This window comes from Bombus affinis, chromosome 8 (genome assembly GCF_024516045.1).
Source record: "Bombus affinis isolate iyBomAffi1 chromosome 8, iyBomAffi1.2, whole genome shotgun sequence".
Lineage (NCBI taxonomy): Eukaryota > Metazoa > Arthropoda > Insecta > Hymenoptera > Apidae > Bombus > Bombus affinis.
This window is the reverse complement of record NC_066351.1, coordinates 6885233-6907247: the sequence shown is the minus strand read 5'-3', so window position 1 is coordinate 6907247 and position 22015 is coordinate 6885233. Positions and strand designations below refer to the sequence as shown.

Genomic DNA, 22015 nt, shown 5'->3' with positions numbered 1-22015 from the left:
AATAATGTAATGGATATCTACTACCATATTTTCTATGCAAATCTACAATTTTTATTAAGAATAAAATTTGCACATACATTTTCTGCAAAATCACGCGTAAATCGATATATCTTTTATATAAACAAAAAACATTTCGGCTTAGCGATCAATTGAGCAGCAAAATATAATAATTATGGCAGCGTAGATATGTGTACTATATAGTTACATTCAAAATGTGCAGTAATTTTTTATTTATGGTACATGTCCGATATTGCTAAAATAAGTTATAGCTGCTAAATTTGTAATCAGACTTACACGAATAGTTTCGGAATTTAAAACACTTATCAAGTACTTGAAATTTTTAATTTTAGAATCTAATGCATTTAATTCTAAATGCATTTCTCGTGTGAATTATTCGTGTATGCCAAAAATTTCATGTGCTTTAAATTACTCTATAATATACTTAAGCTAAAACTAGATACAATCCTGAACACTTTAGTTGCCTTGTATTTTATACGAACTTCCTTCTGATAAGAATCTAATATATTATTATCTAGACGATAAAAAATGTTTATTTAAATAATATGAATTTCTTTAGTAAACAGGAACACAGCAAAAGTTTCTTTTCCGAACGAACGAAGAAAGTAATTTTATAAAAAAATTACAGATAGATAATGATAGGAGATAATGATGTCAAATGTTGTCATTAAATAGTTAATTCGTTAAATTAATGGTAGTCAGAAGGTATTACAGATTAAAATAATGAATCCCTTTTAGGATCAAAATGAATCCGTGGCAGTTAAAGTGGTGTCAGTTCGACCGATGGCTGGCCCATTTTCATTCGTAGACCTGTTACATCATCCTCTATCCGTACTAACAACTTGTATTTCTAAACATAAAAATACAGAAGAATGATTAATGTTTTATTAGATACTTAAAAAACTTATGAAATCTTAAGCGAAATAATAAATAAGTTTTATTTACTGTAGACGTATCTCCTGGTGTCGTCTTCCAGGCATAAATCATGTAACCAGGTATACAAAGCATCGAAGATAAAGCCGTCATCCAGCCAAGCACATGCGACCACCATGGATATTCATAGTCTAAATATTTTACAGGTGTCCATTGTACGAGATTGAAAATGAAGACGCCCTATTACAATTTTTAAAGATTGAGAATAATAATAATTCTATTTAAATTAAAACATAAATTAAAGCTAGATGAGAAAATTAGAAAGTAGTCTCAGTAATCTTTGACTTATAAAATAAAGAATGAACTCTACTTACGACACAAATCATGGGGGTGGTAATAGTCCAACATAGCTTCCACCACATTAGAGGGTAATATCCTATCATGTCTCTTATAGCGTCGTAAAACCGATTTACACCAAAAGCCCAACTTATCGAGATACACTCGAAAAAAATTAGGAAGAGAAGACAGAACCCAGATACTGCGTATGAATCCAAGATTTGAAAGACATACATGCCACCTTGCGAAATACAAGATAATCCAATAATGTAAGAAAGCACACAAACTATCGCAATGAATAGTTCCTTACGCCGGCGAAGCAACTGCGGCCATTCGTCCACCTTGAATGTTAAATATTTTACAAGGGATTGAAAATTGTTTATTAAATATACACTAAAGAATTTTACTCACCATGGCAGTAATAAACCCTTCCATAGTACAAAACTGAGAATCTAAACCTATGAGAAGAAGCATAAAGAAGAAGAGACAAGACCAAAGGGGCGCTCCAGGAAGTTGAAGAACCGCAGAAGGGTAAGCTAAGAAAGCCAATCCTGGACCAGAAGCAGCGACTTCTGCGACAGGTTTTTGTTGTTCGTGGGCCATGAAGCCTACCACGGAAAATATGACGAAACCAGCGAACATGCTCGTCGAAGAATTCACCGAGCAAACGATCAATGCGTCTTTGTAAACGTTATTTGTAAATTTATTGTAACTACCAAGAGCCACTAATGTACCCAAACCTAGTCCATATGAAAAGAAAATTTGAGTAACAGCATCTATCCATACCTGCAAAGTTCAATAAGCTGTTACTAAAATCGAATAATTGTTACAATTATTTTCATTCAATCATTAAAAGAAAACGATTATTGCAGTATGATTGTATATTGTTTACCTCGGATTCTTTTAATTTGGAAAGATTTGGACTGATATAAAATCGAATGCCTTCCATGGCTCCGGGTAAAGTAATGCCACGAATCAGAAGGATCGTCAACAAAACATAAGGGAACAAGGAGGTAAAGTATACCACCTTTCCAGTCCATTTCACACCTTTCCAAATACAAAAATAACAGAGAATCCAAACCAAAAGGAGGGTACCAGCTAGTTCCCAACGAATATTCCCGACATGTTCCACGCCCTCACTGATCTGAAGTGCTCGACGTCTACAAAATAGTATTTTATACGCTCAAAGAAATCATTTATATTGTTACTATAATTGCTTAGTCGAGCTTACTCCCAAAATTCTTTGACCGGATCAGTAAGCTCTGTGATTGTCATGTTGACATCGTTGACGGAACATACTTTAACGTAATTATGATGTCTAGTAACTTGATTCCAACATATTAGCGAATCTCTGTCGTAGGGATTTACGCAATTCTTCGTGTTCCAGTAGTTATTACAGCTTCCCCATGGTAATTCTGATTAAAAATAAAAGTCCATATAACTCGTGGAACTTTCTATATGTTCATTAAATTTATTTTTACTCTATATATAAAATACAATATTCTCGATTAAACTAACCACTGCGCATGGACATAAAAAAATAGAAGATAGCCCAAGCAAGAATGACGATGTAATAAACATTCATCCAACAAGACATGACAGCGGCGGCATATCCGATACCCTTAAACAATGGCGCTATTTTGAAGACACCGAGGCCACCAACGGTAAGCATCTGGCCGAGAGCTAATTCCATAAAGAACATTGGAATCCCAGCAAGAACCAGTGTTAAAAAATACGGAATTAAAAATGCACCGCCACCATTCTTGTAACAGAGATATGGAAATCTCCAGACATTTCCCAGACCGATTGCTAGACCAACCTTCGAATCGAAGTGAATTAGTATAAAATCAATACAATATAAAGGTTGAAAAGCAAGTAAGAAATAAGAAATATTATAATTGATAAAGTTACCACGCTTAAAATGAAATCTAGCTTGGTACTCCATGTACCACGTTCTGGCAGTGGTTTCGTTTTATTAGATGCAGATGCTAAGTTCAATGCGGTTTTGTCAGGATTTTCAGGATCCGCGAGTTCCGGTTCTCTCGATGCTTCCGTCATTTTGAACGATTTATTCCGCTCACCGTAAAAGAGTTCCCTCGTTTTCGATGACCTCTCTCGCGTATTCCTTTATTGGCCGCGGAACTACCGCGAAGACATAACAGTGTTTCTGTTGGCAATCAAACGTGTCATAATTTTTATTTCTTCGTCTATTATATATTCTTCGACTATCCTACGTATTGATTTTCTATAGAATATATTTATTAAGTTCACACGAGAGTGGATTATGAGTCCTCTTATATGGATTATAAGCGACTTTCAAGGTTCGCTGAAAGGATGTAGTTTGCGAAGAACGAGTTTGACCGAGTTCTGTTTCCGGGACCGGATGCGATTTGTGTTTTGCGGTGTGGAAAATCTACGGAAAACTATTACGAGTCGAAATTCAAGGATACCAACTATAGTTTAAAACTGTAGTTACTGACTATACCGAGTCACATGACTGGAATCTAACATTTCACTCATTTTTTGTCCGATTCTAAGATTTCTCTTACGAGAAAAACTGAAGAAAGTTATTGAAAATTTAATTAGACTAACAAGTATTTCAAAATGACTGAAAATCAGAAATAAACGAGCAGTTTAGTTGCAGAAACAGTATTATAAAGAGATAATGTTTCGATGATTCTTGAAGGACTCGTCGCTCTTTCTATCGCGGAATCGTGCGAGAATCAAAAGTGAAACGAAAGTAACATGGTTTCTGACGTCAAGATCAATAAGAAAAAATTAAAGCGTAAAAGTAATATCGATGCGATCCGGTTAAATACGAATGTCCGGCTGGGGAACCCTGTAATGAATATCCGAGTCCGTGCGCGTTCCCCCAAAGCTCATCCTTCCCCGGCCCCTTCGCGGCCGATCCATTGCCTGGCTCCCTCTTCCTCTTCCACGCTCATAAAAAACAGCTATATTCTAATTAGCCGAGAATGCGTTGTTCCGCATAACCGACATTGCTATGATCTTGAATTTCTCGCTTACTATTAATTGGTTTCTCGCTTTTCCAATTCAACTTCCACTTGCGGCTTTTCCTTCCGTCGTTCAGATCTCCGTTTCTCGGTCAATGACGCGCCTAGGAATGTCAAGTTGCTCGCACGTGTTACATGTTCCCCATATTGTTTTACTTTGTTCTTTCTCAATAAGATAATTTGCGAAATAAAATCTTATACAAGGCATAGTTTCATACAAACCTAACTTTAGCCAGTTATCGATCTCACGACACTGTATCAGCCGTTTATTGCGCTTCCGTGGTCACCGTGCTTCCTCCTCGTGAATTTCCGGTGGTTCGTGAGAAGAACGGAAATGAAGGAAGGACCGCGCGAAAGAGAAACGTCGATTTAGCGGAACTTTCTCAAGAATCGAATTAGATCGTATGCACTGCACTGCACACTCTTAATCTTTCACGCAACAGCTCGATCGGGTCGAACGGGCGGCATTCTCAGTGTTTCAAGCAAAGTCCTCGATGCAGAAAAAGAGTGATGTAACACTTTGATTCGACGGAACTTCGATTCGGTAAAGTGATATTCGGTGATCAAGAACTAACGGGTTCTCTTGATCCTGGCGGTTCTAGCGACGTTACGATCATCGATTACTACGTGTGATGTACATAAACGACGAGAACTGCTGCAACTGTTCGTTTTTTCCTCCCTTGATCTCCCTTTTTTCTCTCAACTTTCGCTCGTCTCGTCTCGATGTCGATGTCTAAAAGACAATTTATATCTGAGGGACGATGCGAATGGTTAGCCGGCCCGCTCAGAACTGGAATCAGGAGTTCACTTTCGACGGCGAACTAGCTGAAATATCAGGGGTACAAAATCGGGGGATCCCCCTTTTCCTTTTTTTCCCCCGGTCCACCCTTGCCGTTTACATCGGTGTCACGCGTTTAATCCGCGCGCGCTCACTCGTGCCTGCTCGCGCGCACGAAGCAAGAGGGGACGAGGAAAACAAGGAGAAAGAGGGTCACCAAGATCGCAACAGTATATCATCATCAAGTTGACGGCTATCCCGACGATGCTGTGCTCTTTATTGTCAATGTTTAGATATGTACATTTACATATCCATCCATTTTCTTCTATGTATCAATAACTTTCCAATTCTAGCTCGCAATACCGTTACAACCTTCTATCGCTATTATTCGATCGCGCCAATCTCAAGTACTTGGAATTGCAACACGGATGGCAGAAAAAATGTTTCCTAAGAATGTAATTAGAAAGTTCTATCATAGATATTGACCACGGGGGTTCCTTTTTGGTCAATTGAAGAAAAGAGCCTTAAAATAGAGAAACATTATTTATGAAGATTTTTGTTATTCATGAAATAACATCAATTGATCATCTGCTCTATACAAACAATATTGTCAATCGTGTTTCCAAGTGTACAACTTTGAACACTTCACAATATCTCATTTTTCGCGTTATTATCCTTATTATCGAAACTGTCTTTTTTTGTATATGAAATAAGCAAGTTTCTGTACTTTCTGATGAAATGAAAGAGTACGATAAAGTAGGTGAGCAAGACTAGGAAGCTAGTATATCCGGAGGGTTCACGTGACACCGATCTATCGCTACATCCGTTCTGGGTACACTCCGTAATATAGATCATCAGGATGATCGACATTAACTCACACAAATCCCAAAGCATCTGCTATAGATAGAAATCACTCTTCGATCTATGAAATTAAGCAGATACCTGAAAAAATTTTTTGAATTCCTTAGAAAATTTTACGATTAATTCTCAATCTTAGAAGAAAAGAAGTAGTATTCGTGAAAGTTTCTCTGATCAAATTGAAGAAAGCGATCCTCCGTTGTAAAAACAACGAATTTGATGTATGGTGCCCATGTGTTCGAAACTTTTGCATGAAACAAGAAATTGTTAACGTAACTAATTTTTATACCTTACAAGCGCGCGCGTGCACGCGGTTTGATTGCTCGTTAACGGTCAGCACGGCAGAGGGGAGCATCCCCAATGACTAGAGGATGTGCGGGAAGTGGCGCGGGAACCGCGTTAAGAATTACTTTACGGGTCACATCTTTTTTTTACGAATCAAACTACCTTTGATTTCGCGAAGTACATTAAAACTTCTAATACACAACAGAGATAAAATATATATTACACAAAGAATACAAAAATTGATAACAGACAAGTAAAAATACCAAATATAACATATATATAAAATTCGGAATAAATTATAACATTTAAAATATTGGTTAAATAACATTTCTTATTGAATTCACAAATTTTGTAACACATTGACTTGAACATAATAAACATGCATATATAGCTTGTATAATTCCATTAAATTCTTCTTTCAATTGTACATAAAATGGGTAGTTTCGTATAAATGATGAATGATCTATTAACAATTCGGGAATAGTTATTTTGTTTTTAATTTAATATGCATAAGACAAATGTATTGACATTTTTATTATTGCCTGCAAACAAAATTACTTTACTATTATATATTGTATGTTATTACTAATATATACTATTTTGCGTTCAAAATTAAAATAAAATAGCTGATAGCAGATGATACCTGGTGATACTTAAATTTTCTTTTCTAAAAGCATTTATGTAGGTTGGTATTATTAGTTTATGTTGTCAAATTTGGCAACCTTGTGAGGACTCTCATCGTGTGGTTGGAATTACGTTTCCTAACCTAACAAAATATCTGTTTTCTAGATTAAAGAGCAGTATATTATTTAATTTATAATAAGCAGTTAAGGAAATAATCCTTTTTACTATAATGGCTGAAGCAATGCGTCAAACTGTGGCTGGAATGTTGAAAGGCATTGAAAGGTGCATTATTCATTACTCAAAAGTGTAACCTAATTCATATCTTATATATGATTTATTTTAATGACACAAAAAATACATGGAAATTTAATATATTTCTTTCAACATTTAATTATTAATTTATTTGATCTCATTAAAATTTTATTTATATTGTTATAAAGAACATATTACAATCATATACATTAAGCATGCATAGCAAATAAAATAACTGTAAATATATCTTTTATATTTTATACAAATTTCAGATATAATCCAGATCATTTAGCAACCCTGGAAAAATATGTTGAAATACAATCAAGAGAGAATGCATACGACTTGGAAGCTAATTTAGCAGTTTTGAAACTGTATCAATTAAATCCACACAGGTTTAACATGGATATTACTTGCCAAATACTGTTGAAGGCTTTAACAAATCTTCCTCATACTGATTTCGTACTTTGTAAATGTCTTCTCAGTGAACGAATTGTAAGTTATCCATTTATCATCTTGATTCTTATATTTTCGTCAAAAATATTTTGATTTATAATTTATATATTAATTAAACATGATCTTAATTCAAGAACAAATTCATAATATATATAATAAAACATTTTTTCATACAAAATATATATAATTTCTCATTTACATTTTTTACATAAATATGTTGCTAATCTACTTTTTATAATTAATGCATAAATTGACCAATAAGTTTAAAATTATTTTTACAGATGCAAGAAAGTCCTGTTAATCAAATCATGTATTTGGGAGACATTTTAGAACAATGTAATTTCCAACATTTTTGGGATAGAGTTCTTTCTATGTCTGATCTTTGTGATAGGATTGTAGGATTTCAAGATTCTATAAGAAAATTTGTTTGCCATGTAGTAGGAATTACATTCCAAACAATAGATAAAAATCTCTTAGCACAACTTCTTGGAGGAGTTGATGGTAATGTTTTTTCACACTTTTTAAATATTTTAAAAGAGATGTATGAAAATATTCACAAAAGAATATTTTGTTAAAAAATATATCAAAAAAGATAATTATTCTAAACAACATAAATCCATTAAAGCGTGAATTTATAAACTAAATTCCTTGAATTAATATTGTTAATATGTCTTACTTATCAATATTATGCAACATTTATACAAATTTAGAAATGTTTTTTAAGTACAAATTATTATACCACCTTAAAATATGTATGAATACAAATTTAATAATAAAATCATTTATTTCAGATACCACATTAAAACATTGGGTAAAAAAATATGGATGGAAAGAAGAAAGCAAGTCCGTTATTTTTATAGCTAATCAGGATGAAAATATTAAAACAAAAAATATTACAGAAAAAATAGATTTTGAAAATGTCGCTGGTTTAATGGCTGCTTGTCTTTAAAAGTTATATCTTCAATAAATTTTTTGAACAAAATAAATTTCTTACTTATTTTATAGTATAATACTTTTCTATGTATAATAATTTCATAACACATATAAATATAAAAAATATACATTCTGCACATATACATTCTGAAATTAAATACAAATGAATTTCATTAATACTTTTAAAAAATTGAAAATTAGTACTGAATTTTGCATAAACTGAAATATTTCGTAATGCATATGAATTCATAAAATTTTATAAAAGATATACTAAAATGTTTGATTATATGTATTACAAGATTTTGTTGAAATTCATTCATTGACATTACATTCAATACAGTTACTAACACTTGATTCAATCATGTGAGTATTAAATTTGCAAGTATATTTAGACATATTTAATCTTATGGAATGACTCACAAATATTAAAATATATATTAATTTAAGAGTTTATCTTGAACTATAAGCGGATATAATTTAATGAGGGATTAAATAATAATTCAACAGCAATGATACAAAATTTGTATAAAATTAAACCTTCAAACATCTTTCCTATGTGTTACTTTTTCTACATTTTTAAATAAATATGATATTATTTAAAAAAGAACTTTATTAAAAGATTAAAAATTATTAAAAAATATTAGAATGCTGTAAATTTTCTAATTTTAAATAATTAAACGTTTTTAATAATATTTAAGCATTTGAAGTAGACAAATATAATATGTGAAAGTCTTCCTTTTCCTTCTCCTAAATTTTGTAATGTATAATATCTTATTTTTTTGCAAATTGCATTTAAATAATGAAGACTTTCTTAAACATATAGAAAAGTATTTATGGCAAGCAAAGCCATAAAAGAGCATTTACATTTCAATATGTGATTAAGTATTCATCTAAACTTCATGATCTATCAGGTACGCATCTTTTCGGAAAGTATAACGTGGTGGGTTTTGGCAAGGAAACATCCATAGAATTGGATGGCTCTTGCCACAAACCTGAGAAAGTAAAACCAGAGTACGTGAACTGTTTCTTTTATAATGATGATTATTCTGCATATGTTCCGTTATGTTTTCTTCTCCGAGGATACCTTGAAATTGGTCTACCAGCATTGCGATGACAAACATGCCAAACAGTGCTGATTCCAATACCAATATAATACAGTGTAAGCTGCAGAAAAAACTTCTTGATTAATTTCATTTTTTTCTGACAACATATTTCCGTGTGTACTTCAAATAATTTTTAAATTTGAATAAGTTTTATATGTAAATTTGAATATTATATAAGCAAAAATTACTAATTATTTAATCTTCTCTCAAAATACTCTTATTCTATTATTAGAAGTTGAATTTAAGTTAGAATGTAATAATACATTTATTATTTCAAACAATAGTGAAATATTTGAAACACACATACATGCGACTCTGTTTGACAGCTATGTCATTATTGCACCGAGAACATTCTAAAATCCATGAGGTTATCACCAAGCCTAGTGCATAGAAGGCCAATATTCCAACATAGACCAGAAATTGAATAAAGTACTTTTGATTTTGTTCTCCAACACAGTTGTTTATCCTTTGAGCAACGTTGTAAATTAAGTTCAATGTTAAAAAATATCATTAAAGTATATAAATCATAAATCTGCTATTACTGCATTATTATTTTTATTATAATAAATGTTTGGTAAAAATACTAAAAAATAATACTAAGAAAATATAATAAATTTAAAAGTTAAGAAATTGAAAATAAATAATAACAAAGATCAATTATTAATCGCTATAAATTGCATAATTTTTAATTGAATTTAATATTTTTTACTACTCTACAACTGTAAACATGTTTTATATTCCTATAAGTTATAGCATACCATGGACAATGATGATCCATTCGCCTAACACATCGTTTACAAATTCTACAATGACATGCTTTGGGAGGTCTATATGTTTCGCATCTAGTACAAACAGTCCAACTGTCTCTCTCATCACATTCAATTTTTGTTTCTGGATTATCTGTATGAATGTCAGAAAAGTCCATACGACTTTGAAGTAGTGGCACAACACCAGGATCACTGCAGACTGCTTTCAAATGTGATATTATCAATAATAATACAATAATGTTGAAAGCCACAACATGAAAGGGACCCCACAAACTGTACATAATAATATACAAAATGAGATTAATTGTAAATCAGTAAATAATTAATGCAAGTGCATTTCCTGAAGATGCATCTCTAATTACAAGAAAAGTGCAATAATGTAATAAAATGGAAAAAGAAACATTCCATGAGCAATATTTTATTAAGTTAAATTAAAAGTATATTAAAAGATTAAAATACACATATCCATATTGATATAAAATTTATGCAAAATCAACTTCGTACAAATAAGTATAAAACTACAAATAAATAGGTTTACAAACATAGAATATTATTAAATGCACCTGTCTTGCAAACTATGCAGGATAACCCAACGTACGACGACGTAATCTGCATAGAAGACAGCAACATATGTAATTATGATACACACAATCCCACAGGGGTCTTTTACAAACATTTTTATTTATTCCATACTCTTTGCTAGCAAATATATCAGCTATCGTCACAGACTTAGAACAAATTTATGTAATTTCGTTCTTCATTGAATTTACATTATACGAATTCAATTCAATCTTCCTTAATTCCATTTAAGTTCAAGTCTTTTATTCTACAATTGCACTAAAACATCATATCGAAACGTATTTCTAAGCAAACAGTTGATTTATTTCACTAAATAATGTTAAAATGTTAGCACAAATATTAAATTTTCTGACCAATACTGATCACTATTGACTAGCCTAAACTGACAGCCATGATTTTGCTGTCATAAAATACCACGTGACATCCCCCACTACTTCAATGTAATCCTTTCCCCTGACTGAAAATATATTTTAGTTTCTTTATTAACATTGTGATGTTCAATAATGAAATGCTGTTTAACATGATGGACATAACCTAACAATTATTAAGTTTCAATAATAAATACATAATTTCTTTATTTCTATAAATTTTAAATAAAAAAATTAAATATATATTAGCTTTTGAACAATATTTTATAATATAAATTTCGTAATTTAATAAATATTAGGCAGCATAATTATGACAGCATCAAATAATCCAATTGCATTGAGAAATTGATATTAACTTCAAGAAGGAATATTTTCTTTTCAAATGTTATTTGCTTTAAGTGGATATTTAAATGGAAATATATGAACGTAGCACAGAATCGCTTTGTGTAAATATACAATAATGCATAATTAAACGAAAACTTTATTTACAGAACTACTCGCAAATAAAAGTAATAGCGATAATAATAATAATTAATAGTAATAATTAATAATAATTAATAATAATCGAATCATTATGAATCGATTAACGATAACTATAACAAGTGAAAGAAAGGGACAGTAAAAGACAGAAAGATAGGAAGAAAATAATGGTAGATTGCTACATCGGTGACTGTGATGGTGTAACAGTAGCAACAGCAGTTGAATAGACTTCAATAGTAGTAGTTAACGGTAGCTGTAGCAATAACTTGTATTTTGGACTTAATTCTCATGTACAGACTTAAGTTCTTTAATCTGCTTAATAAGATACGCCTTCTCATCATTGAACTGTTCGTCTTCGGAACGGTCAGTGTGGAAGCGCGTCAAGAATTCGATTAATTTTTCCTGATTACGCAGTAATATATCTAAGATTGGTTTCGGTTTATTTGGATTCGCCACGAATACCTAAAAAGTTACAAACAAATTTTTCTGATTATTTTCTAAATCTAAATAATAATGATGATTCTAAACTACGTAAATATACCTTAAAAACATGAAACGCTTCAAACTGAATATTACGTGATTTTTCTTTGAGCATATTCATCATCAATTTCAAATTATCAGGATTCGAAATATATCGTGTCATTACCTAAAATTTAAAAACTGTCGAATTAACGTGCTCTTAAGATGGTACATATATATATATATATATATATATATAAGCACGCATACACACACACACGCGCGCGCGCGCGCGCGCAAATTATACATGTTTACATATATATGCTTTCTTCAACTACTGATAATTATACATACGGTAAAATTGTGTCTATCGAGTAAGAGTTCCCCTAGCAGTTTCAAACTTTGTCGTCGCGTAACATAGTTTTCTGAATTCAATAACCTTTGATAATGAGAGAAAACTTTATCGTAATTAATTTCTAAAAACTCAGCGCTCAGTATTTTATGCCTGGTAAGTAATTCCTAAAAACCAACGTACCGGATGCACCAAGAGTATTCTTTACTTTAAGTACGATATATCATGCGCTTATCATCGCTTACTTTGAACGTAGAAAACGCATCGGAAGCTATGTCGAATGTTGACACTTCAACGTATCTGAAAAAATTGTAAAAGTCGTCCGAATAGATCATGATTTTTGCCAAGGCCTCATATCTTGCACATTCTCTTAACATAGTGCCACAGTTTAAAGCAATGTCTTGGTGCTCATATCTGTAATTATTACATTTATAAAATATTTGATATTTATATTTAACAAGTAGAAGATGAATATTGTACTTTACCAGAACTTACCCAGACATGAGAGTAAACAATATTTCTGGTTTAGTACATATATACTCTACTGTTGGAGATCTGGTTCCAATTTGTCTCCGTAATATATTATTAAATACTTGAGCAACATCCTTCTTTCCCTAATGAAATATTATAAAACATATTAAATATATGAGCATATGAGTATACTAATAAAGAAACAAATAGTATATCATAAATTAAATATTAAAAGTTTGAATAATTGTTGCACAATTTATAATTTGATATTATATTGTAAATATATCTAAACATACCTCAAAATCTATGCGACTAAGATTTTGCACAAGTAGAAGCAACAAATTACTATTATACAATTCTTGGGCCAATTGGGCAACAACAATATCTGCTTGAGGCTCTGTTTCAGCTGTTCCATAAAGCATATTTTTTATATGTACCAAATTTTTACTGACATCCTCTTGAGCCTAAAAGTTAATGTATTGCGTCATAGAAACCGAAATGTAGTCTCACAACATACCTTTTCTACCTTCTTATCACCACGCTCCAATGCATTTACTGCTTCCTTAAGAGCTTTTACCACCTCCGCCGGACTCTTTTGAGACTTTCCGAACAGAGGCATGTTTTTCACAATGTACAGACCTTGCAGAATATATGGAAACAATAAACAACTGTTAGGTCTCTTGTTCTAGTAAATAGTTTCTATAAACTGTAATTAATACAATTAAATAATGTGCACTACTATAGTACATAACCATTATGTAAATTCCAAATATAGAAAATCCATTTGGAAAATTCATTTTAATATTTTGTGCACAAAAACATAATGAAATAAAATTAAAAGAAAGTAAAAATAAAATTATATCAAATTTAGGTTAAAAAAATTACGTGATTTAATTGCTGCAATAGTAAGTGCTCCAAATTTTGAATTAAAAGAGGCTATGTAAGGTATTTTTCATATTCCAGACTTATAATATCCTCATATATGTTTATGCGAAGAGTCTTTTGTAGGATATACTCTTCTTAAATATTTTGTTCATATATTACGAGATTTGCAATAAATTACGCCAAACATATTTCTTCAGGTTATATCTATAGATGTAAATGTCAAATTTGTTACAGGCTACGACCTATTATCATCAAACATGATTTTATAAATATTAATTGTGTCTGTTTTCTTATTTCGAAAGTACACATTCGAATTAACCTAAAAATTTTGACTTTTGCCGAAGTCAAGTTTAAAAATTCGTAAAGTGATTTAAAAAAAATAATTGAACCGACAAACACTGCAAGAAATATGCCGAATGAAATAGTTGCAACAAAAATGGAGGTCGTGTATCAAGTCGATCAACGATACAATGACGACAGAAAGGTTCAGGTAAAAAAAAAAGAAAGAAATCAACAAAGCAACATAAAATTTATACATGTTTATAAAAAAACATGAATGATATAAAATAAAAATTTAACAATTTAAAGAAACTAGAAGAAATCGAATTGCGACTTGTTAGGGTGCGAGTTTGTTGAAGAAGATAATAAATGTTTAACCTGAGCGTTTCAATCGTCTCACGAGCCTTAAAATAATCTTACCATTCAGTCAGACCCTGAACGAACCCTCAGCCTCGGTTCGAAGTATTCTATACGATTCTTTTAAAAGCACACATATAAGGCAACTACTTTTCAATTCAATATTTCGTGTTAAAAACACAATTTATTCTATTATGACAACTCTATTGATAACAGATCCCGAACCTACGCAATGTGATATAGTTTCTTTTAAAGAACGCTACAAATGAATTATTTGTCTTTGAAAACTTTTGACTAATTGCACGATTCTGTGACGTCTCTTATCAAAATTCTTTCACGACTAATGCCGAATCTGCAAAAACATTATTGGTCTTGACTATCTAGAAACTTTCGTTTCAACCAATTGGAAAGCTTTGAAATTAAAATCACGCATCAATTCACTTAATTAATACGTAATCCTGCTATTTAAATGAACCATTTTTTATTTTATTTTCTTATAGGTATAATTACATAGTTTTTCTTAGGAGATGTATTGGAAAATTATTTAACCTGAGAAATCACAAAAAATGTCTCGTTTGATGTTATTTTGATCTACGTAACTACTCTGAATGTTTTTTATTAATTAATTATGTTTTAATTAATTAAAATCATTAGAAATATTCTTAAGATTACTTTGTACATGATATATTATATATTGAATCATGGCGCGAAAATTTCATATACTTTATCGCTTATTTTTTATACAAATAAGACTATAGTAAAATAGTGCATAAATTTTAATACTGCACTTCATTTGAAATATGTCTTAAATAAGAAGTACTTTTAAATATCTATCTTAATTTAAAATTCATGTGTGTTTAGAATCGATAATAAAGTAAATAAATTACGAAACTTTTCTTTGGAAGTAATAATTACTTTTAAATATTTAATTCTTTTAAAAAATTGCATATTTGATGGAATTAAATATGGAATTAAATATTTTAATGGGATTAATCTTTCCACTATTTACTATGTATAGTAAAGTCAATTGCGATGTACTACGCGTCCTTTTTAATTTACTACACGTTTATGTTCAACATAAGTTATTTATTGGACAAAAGCCGACAAATGGGTATTACCAATCTGAAAAGTAAAATCCCAATAATAGTGTTTGGCACTTTGTAACACTAGAAACAGGTTTTTCTTGCAGATATTACAGTGCCCATAAACGTGGAACAGAAGGAGCCACGTGACTGGGAAAGCAACCAATCAGCTGTTTAACTTTGTCATGCCGCCAAGCTCGTCTCTATTCTGTACTGTGCACGCGGAAGCTAGATTTGTGTTGTGTGTGATATTTTTCCAATGAGCGTTTTCATAAAATGGTCGCATTAATACGATAAAGAAACAGCTAGCTTTCAATTTTGTGCGTGCAATAAGACGTTCCTTGATCGGTATATCGTTGAATTCTGTTCTCAAATGGTTCTATATCATAGTCGCCATTTTGGTGATAGACCGAGCCAAGATTAGCGAGTGTACCTATGATCTTTTTATTTTCACTCGGCATTCGGTCGATCGTCGTGATCGTCGGTGACGCCGGGACGAAATTCTAACCTCGAGGATGACGCAACAAAACAAAACGATGAACTTTCTCATACATGACGCGAACGGTGAGTATGCCGAGTGCGCGCCAATTATCAGCATGCCTCGCTTCGATGATAATGCCTTGATTTTCTCTCATTTTCTTTAAAATCACGTAGTTTCACTATCGTTGCCTTGTTCCCGGTTTCATGCTCGTGTTTCTGTTATTTTTCGTTTGATTCTTGTTAATTGCAATTTCATATTGACTCTTCTTTTTCCACATACATGTTAGTCTTATGCTCTGTTTCTTTCTTAACTATCTGCATTGAATTTATGGAAAGATGTTTTTATTTTCTTTTCTATTAATAAACAGATAAAATCAATTTACTTCTAAGTTGTTTGACTTTAGATTGTTTAGGAATATACTTACTTGCTTGTCTTGATTGTTCAATCGAAAAAGGTCACTTTTACTTCACAATGCTTATATTCAAGTTTGAAGATCCTGTTCAGTGTGTTTTTAACATAGTTAAGGTATATTAGTTCGGAGAGCCTTTGTTTAGTTCAATAATTTTTCATGTTTATGTTTATCAAATATTTAAATTTTTCATTAATTACTATTGACTTTATATTATTTGATGTTATCATAATGCACTTATAAAGTTGGTCATACGATGACAAATATATTTTATGTTGAATTAAAAAAAAATTCATACATTGATGTTGTACTTGTTTAACTATCAAAATAATAATAGAATATTTAATATTATTTTAGGTCATCCACAAGTAATAAAAGTAGTGCAGAGTACTGCTAATAAGGCATTGGGTGGAATCGTCAGTACAACAAATGCAGGTGGCCTTAAAGTCTTTAAGACTCCGAGCCAAGAATCTCAGGTATAATAAATAATATATGTATAATAATTTTATTTGCCATTTGAACCTTTTTTTTATTATAATATTTATATAGGGATAATTCAGTTTTCCATTTTAATATTGAATTCAGTGATTTGTCTCTGATGTTTAGGTTTTGTCATCTAACGCACAAGTTCTTAGAACTATCAGTCTGCAGAGTCCTTCAACTCCTGGCCAAAGTGAGTAACTTTTTCAACAATTATTTTTATCTAGTCACCTATCTCTTTATGTATTTTTTTTAACAAATTTAAAAAATTAGTTTTTTATACATTTGAACCTTTTTGCATAGTTATTTCTCACATTATTGGTTATTTGAAAAAAATATTGTAAACATAAGTTACTCTACTTCCAGAAAAATATCATATAGGGAATATAAATTTTGTTTAGTTGAACATATCTCCAAGATTTCAAGGTGACCTTTGTTTTTTTAAATAGGTCTATATATTTCTATTTAGGTAGGCATGTAATTCATTATAAAATGAATTTACCTATAACATGTTTATCTTTCAATATCATTCAAAGATGTTTATGGGAATTTAAAATTTATTTTCTATGAATAAAAACAAGATTTCTTTATCAGAGTGAATCTGATTTGATCATAAAGATGATACAAATTTACATTAATATTTATATTCATCATTATGTTTCTAAACAAAAGACATTCTTCAAATGAATTTGTCTTGTAATGAACTACATGCCTAATTGAACGAAAATATATAGTTTCATATTAAAAAATAAAAGCCATCTTGCAATCAGAAGTGTAATTAGATAAAATTGATGTCTATCATTAAATGCCCTTTTTGAAACAAATTAATTTGAAATATCTGTTTGAATAACCAATACTTCAAGATATAATTATGTGAAAACGTTTATACGAGATGCCCTGTATATACAGTAACATAATTTCTTGCCATTTAATTTTGAAATAAAGCGTATTAAAACAATATTTTTTGTGTGTAATTGTTCTAGGGTTGGTTACAATACCATTACAGAATACAAAATTAGCAACAACCAAGGCTGGTGAACCCGTACTGACCAAAACTATTCAATTAACATCTGCACAAATGGTATGCTTTATTCAAAACAATTACCTCTGTTGGTAAAATTTTAATACTAAACTTATTAAAAGTTATAGGAATATATGAACTGATTGTTTTGTTTATTTTGTTTTACAGAGTGATATAAAACAGGCAATAGTATCTCAACAACAACAACAACAGCAACAACAATCTGGTAATCAACAAATTGTGAAAGATGCAAGTGGAAAAACATATATTAGTCCAATATTGGATCATAGTGGTTCTAGAAAAAGACAAGATGTTGAGGGTGGTGATTTTGTACCAGAGTAAGGATTTACCTATTTTAATGGAATATTTTTTTATACGTGTATTTACTATTGTCTTCGTTTTATAGGTTACTTGTAAACAAATCTTAATGATTAAGAACTTAAATATTTAAGATAAATTTTTAGTAACATATATTTATCATTAATGTTTTATTTTTTTCTTGATAGCAAACGGAGAAAAACGGAAAAAGTAGGTAAAGGATTACGTCATTTTTCAATGAAAGTTTGTGAGAAAGTTAAAAAGAAGGGAACGACGTCGTACAATGAGGTTGCGGATGAACTTGTTGGAGAATTTACTAATCCTGCTCATATAAACTCTTTAACAGATCAGGTATGATTTTCGCCATTTCTTTTCATTTTTAAAGTAATACAAATAAAGAATAACGTATTATTTTTTGTCTTATAGCAATATGATCAGAAAAATATTAGAAGACGTGTTTATGATGCTTTGAACGTTTTAATGGCAATGAATATTATTTCAAAAGAGAAGAAGGAAATCAGGTGGTTAGGTTTGCCAACTAATTCTCTTCAGGAATGTTTGGCACTTGAAAAAGATAAAAAGAAGAAAATCGAGAGGATTAAAGCGAAAACACAACAATTGCATCAATTGATCCTCTCGCATATCTCTTTTAAAAATTTGGTGGAACGTAATCGTGCCAATGAGAGTCTGCGTGGCCCACCAAAACCAAATTCTGCCATACAGCTGCCATTCCTGATTGTGAATACTAGCAAAAAGACTGTCATAGATTGCAGCATTTCAAATGACAAGTATGATAATAGAAACAAGTGATTTTTTTATTACTGTCAATATTATATTTTAATTGATAATATCAAATAATGTTGGTTACAGAACCGAGTACCTGTTCAATTTTAACGATAAGTTCGAAATTCACGACGATATTGAAGTTCTAAAGCAAATGGGTTTAGCTTTCGGTAAGCAATTTGTTTTATATTTCTGTTTGAACCTATCAGTCAAATTAATTAAAGAGAAATAATATTTGATCAGGTTTAGAGAAGGGTGAATGCACAGAGGAAAATTTGCGGAAGGCCAAATTAATGGTTCCAAAATCTCTGGAGAAATACGTGGAACGTACGTATGATTCATAATTAAACAATTGTTCAGATCATTATATGAATTTTATATTTCAATGCTTTACTTTAGAACTAGCATCTGGTGATTTGGAAAAATTCATCCCAGTGACCATTCCTGGACCAAGTACCTCAATGGAAGATCTGGACACAAAATTGGAAGGCTCTCGACCTCCTTCATCTTCTCATACTTCACTTTCAGAGGATGTTCTATCGCCACCCTCGCAGTATTATTCCGAGGAGGAAGATGAAGAAGAAGAAAGTGATCAAGATGACCAAGCCGATAGTGATCTCGAAGTTAACTAGCACTCCGAACGATTTTCTCGGGGCTGGACTCAGGGTGAGTAATTCATAATATATAGAATTAAAGAAATCTTTTTAATCTACAAATAGTGTAAACTTTGTATTTTACAGGATACTCGTCACTGTTAGCAGCGTACTCGACATGGTCGTCATCGATATCGCTCTTAAAAATGTCATTCTTGTGCGCAATCAAGATGCAAACGAGTGACGGTAGTCGGGGGTCTCTTAAATATGGAACCTCGTTGTCACCGTTAATAAAAGTCTGTTAATGAAAAATGAGGATGGTCAAAAAGTGAATTAAATGTCGATTGGGGCCAAGGAGAAACACACAAAAAAAAACAAATCGTGTAGGCATAAAACACAAAAGCTTCAGAACGTCTCGTCTGAAAAAAGGAGACTCTCGATGCATGACGATCGACAGGATCCATGATTATGCGGCGCGACTGAAACCCGGGGTGCTATTTTAATTGTGCATCATCTTAACAGGTTTATATGACTAGCATCTATGTATTGTAAATTATAATCTTTACAATGATATCGATATTAATGTGTACGAGACATTATGACCAGTACTCATTTTCTTATGGCACGTTTATAATTAATATCGCCCAAGCTAATATGCCGAGATAAATGGTATTCTGAACAAGGGCACACGTCTGATTCAATTTCGAACTAAAAATAATAAATTGTAATAATGTTATTGCATTGTGTATATCAATTTTCTCTACCTGTATGTGTTTAATTGCTTTTCCATCTAATAGACATATATTTGCTTGTTTCAAACTTTGATTATAAATTGATATAATAGAACATAATTTATAAATATATAATATTAAGAATAATTATTTTAATTTCAGTTTTTATAGTTATTTATAACGATCATATATATGTATTATATAAATTCAAAATTTGTTACTGTTATCTGAATCAGTTCAAATAAAAGATGAAAATAGATTTACTACAAGTAGTCATAAAAGCAAATCTGTTCCATGTTTTTTACTTCAATTTTTACTATATATTACAAAACATTTTAAATCAAATATTTACAGAATGCTTTATAAGTTGTTTTTCTTTTTCATTATAATTACTCTTACTATTGCTATTACCAAAATTATAAATTTTTATTCAAGATCATCATCGTCATATAGATCATCAAAATCTGAAAGAAAGCATTATTACTCACAAAATATCAGTAGTATTTGTTATGGTATCAGCATTAATTAATTTTGAATGAAAATATTATCATTATTTACCATTGAAAAAATCCGCGTGTACTGCTTTTTCACTTGCAGTTAAGTCAACCAATAAACGACTACCTCCAACCTAAAATAATTTTAATAAATTCATGATTATCAATATTCGTATTGGTTTATTTTTTCCTTCAGAACAACCATTTACAAACTTTTCGAAAATTATCAATATATATAATTTGGAGAAGAAACGATGTTTAGCTCATCATTTACTAATAAAAAATTAATGTTTCAACGTAAACATAACCTTATTAAACCGATACGTACCTCTTCTAATTCGATGTAAGATCCAGCACCTTCTGGAAACATCTCATCTGCTACAAGGGTAGGTTTCATTTTATTACAAATGTGAATTAAACAAGGACTGTGTAAGTTTTTTGCAAGGCTATTATAGCTGGATATATGTACAATTAATAACAACAAGCTACCATGTAACAATAATGTGTTATCCAAAGAATTTGAAATCTTGTATCAGCGCCCTCTCGAGAAAAGTGACAAAGCTACACAACCAGGTAGGTATGTATTTTAAATTACTTTTTAAGATACTAATGGATATTTTCACAAAAAATAAGGATTAAACAAAATGGTATTCAACGATATCTATCTCTCTTTTTTTTTAAAAAACTGTAATTATTATTAATCGTAATAATATACTCATCATTGACAATGACGCGGCTATGTGCACATTAAAACACCTTAATCCGTATCTTACAAGACCAGCTTTTCTTTTACACTATATACAGTAGCTAAATATTGTATTATTTCATTTTGCAATATAATAAAACTATTTATATATTTATATATGCACGTATGTGTTTTTGAATCGTTGTAAGTGTCTACACTTTCTATCTTTACATGCAGACACGTGCAACAAATTATAACAAAATTCATCAGCTTCTTTAATTTTCTTTCTATGCTTAGCATAAGCAAGAAACAATTCGAAATTAAACAATTCTGCATGGCTTGCTTCTTCTCTGTACAACGTAATAGGCTCCTCTAAGGCTCCGCTTATCGCCGACGAATTTTTTCTCCGGCGTC

General features: G+C 31.0%; 5 protein-coding genes across 12 annotated transcripts; 2 read left to right on the top strand and 3 right to left on the bottom strand.

Annotated features, from left to right (window-relative positions):
• Window positions 1–28: 28 nt before the first annotated feature.
• Window positions 29–10981, bottom strand: LOC126919858 (sodium- and chloride-dependent GABA transporter 1-like). Of its 4 annotated transcripts, XM_050729500.1 has the most exons (10): window positions 4464–5055; window positions 4255–4345; window positions 3139–3394; window positions 2746–3046; window positions 2459–2642; window positions 2120–2387; window positions 1639–2013; window positions 1266–1568; window positions 964–1131; window positions 29–868 (listed from the first exon to the last, which is right to left on the bottom strand). In XM_050729500.1, exons 3-10 carry the CDS (start codon window positions 3283–3285, stop codon window positions 779–781), a joined length of 1836 nt encoding a protein of 611 aa, XP_050585457.1. In that variant the 5' UTR covers window positions 3286–3394; window positions 4255–4345; window positions 4464–5055; the 3' UTR covers window positions 29–778. The 4 variants fall into 4 exon arrangements, with proteins under 4 accessions (XP_050585457.1, XP_050585459.1, XP_050585456.1 ...); XM_050729502.1 differs by lacking the exons at window positions 4255–4345; window positions 4464–5055 and adding an exon at window positions 10858–10981; XM_050729499.1 differs by lacking the exon at window positions 4255–4345.
• On the top strand, window positions 6855–8477 carry LOC126919893 (eukaryotic translation initiation factor 3 subunit K). The gene is made up of 4 exons (XM_050729581.1): window positions 6855–7068; window positions 7311–7530; window positions 7773–7992; window positions 8283–8477. Exons 1-4 carry the CDS (start codon window positions 7016–7018, stop codon window positions 8438–8440), a joined length of 651 nt encoding a protein of 216 aa, XP_050585538.1. The 5' UTR covers window positions 6855–7015; the 3' UTR covers window positions 8441–8477.
• On the bottom strand, window positions 9125–11569 carry LOC126919885 (palmitoyltransferase ZDHHC3). Its single transcript, XM_050729559.1, has 4 exons — window positions 10858–11569; window positions 10286–10567; window positions 9835–9993; window positions 9125–9588 (listed from the first exon to the last, which is right to left on the bottom strand). The coding sequence occupies exons 1-4, from the start codon at window positions 10968–10970 to the stop codon at window positions 9315–9317; spliced, it is 828 nt and encodes a 275-aa protein (XP_050585516.1). The 5' UTR covers window positions 10971–11569; the 3' UTR covers window positions 9125–9314.
• Window positions 11570–11964: 395 nt separating this feature from the next.
• On the bottom strand, window positions 11965–14881 carry LOC126919879 (protein Mo25). 5 transcript variants are annotated; one of them, XM_050729542.1, is made up of 8 exons: window positions 14588–14881; window positions 13530–13642; window positions 13300–13467; window positions 13028–13146; window positions 12778–12946; window positions 12535–12699; window positions 12263–12367; window positions 11965–12183 (listed from the first exon to the last, which is right to left on the bottom strand). In XM_050729542.1, exons 2-8 carry the CDS (start codon window positions 13620–13622, stop codon window positions 12001–12003), a joined length of 1002 nt encoding a protein of 333 aa, XP_050585499.1. In that variant the 5' UTR covers window positions 13623–13642; window positions 14588–14881; the 3' UTR covers window positions 11965–12000. The 5 variants fall into 5 exon arrangements, with proteins under 5 accessions (XP_050585499.1, XP_050585496.1, XP_050585497.1 ...); XM_050729539.1 differs by having other exon boundaries at window positions 13521–13642; window positions 14588–14880; XM_050729540.1 differs by lacking the exon at window positions 14588–14881 and adding an exon at window positions 13889–14092 and having other exon boundaries at window positions 13521–13642.
• Window positions 14882–15753: 872 nt separating this feature from the next.
• Window positions 15754–20427, top strand: LOC126919869 (transcription factor Dp-1). The gene is made up of 11 exons (XM_050729519.1): window positions 15754–16170; window positions 16854–16972; window positions 17103–17169; window positions 17960–18057; window positions 18166–18335; window positions 18504–18666; window positions 18742–19103; window positions 19186–19268; window positions 19342–19425; window positions 19498–19764; window positions 19839–20427. The coding sequence occupies exons 1-10, from the start codon at window positions 16122–16124 to the stop codon at window positions 19728–19730; spliced, it is 1428 nt and encodes a 475-aa protein (XP_050585476.1). The 5' UTR covers window positions 15754–16121; the 3' UTR covers window positions 19731–19764; window positions 19839–20427.
• The last annotated feature ends 1588 nt before the right edge of the window (window positions 20428–22015 follow it).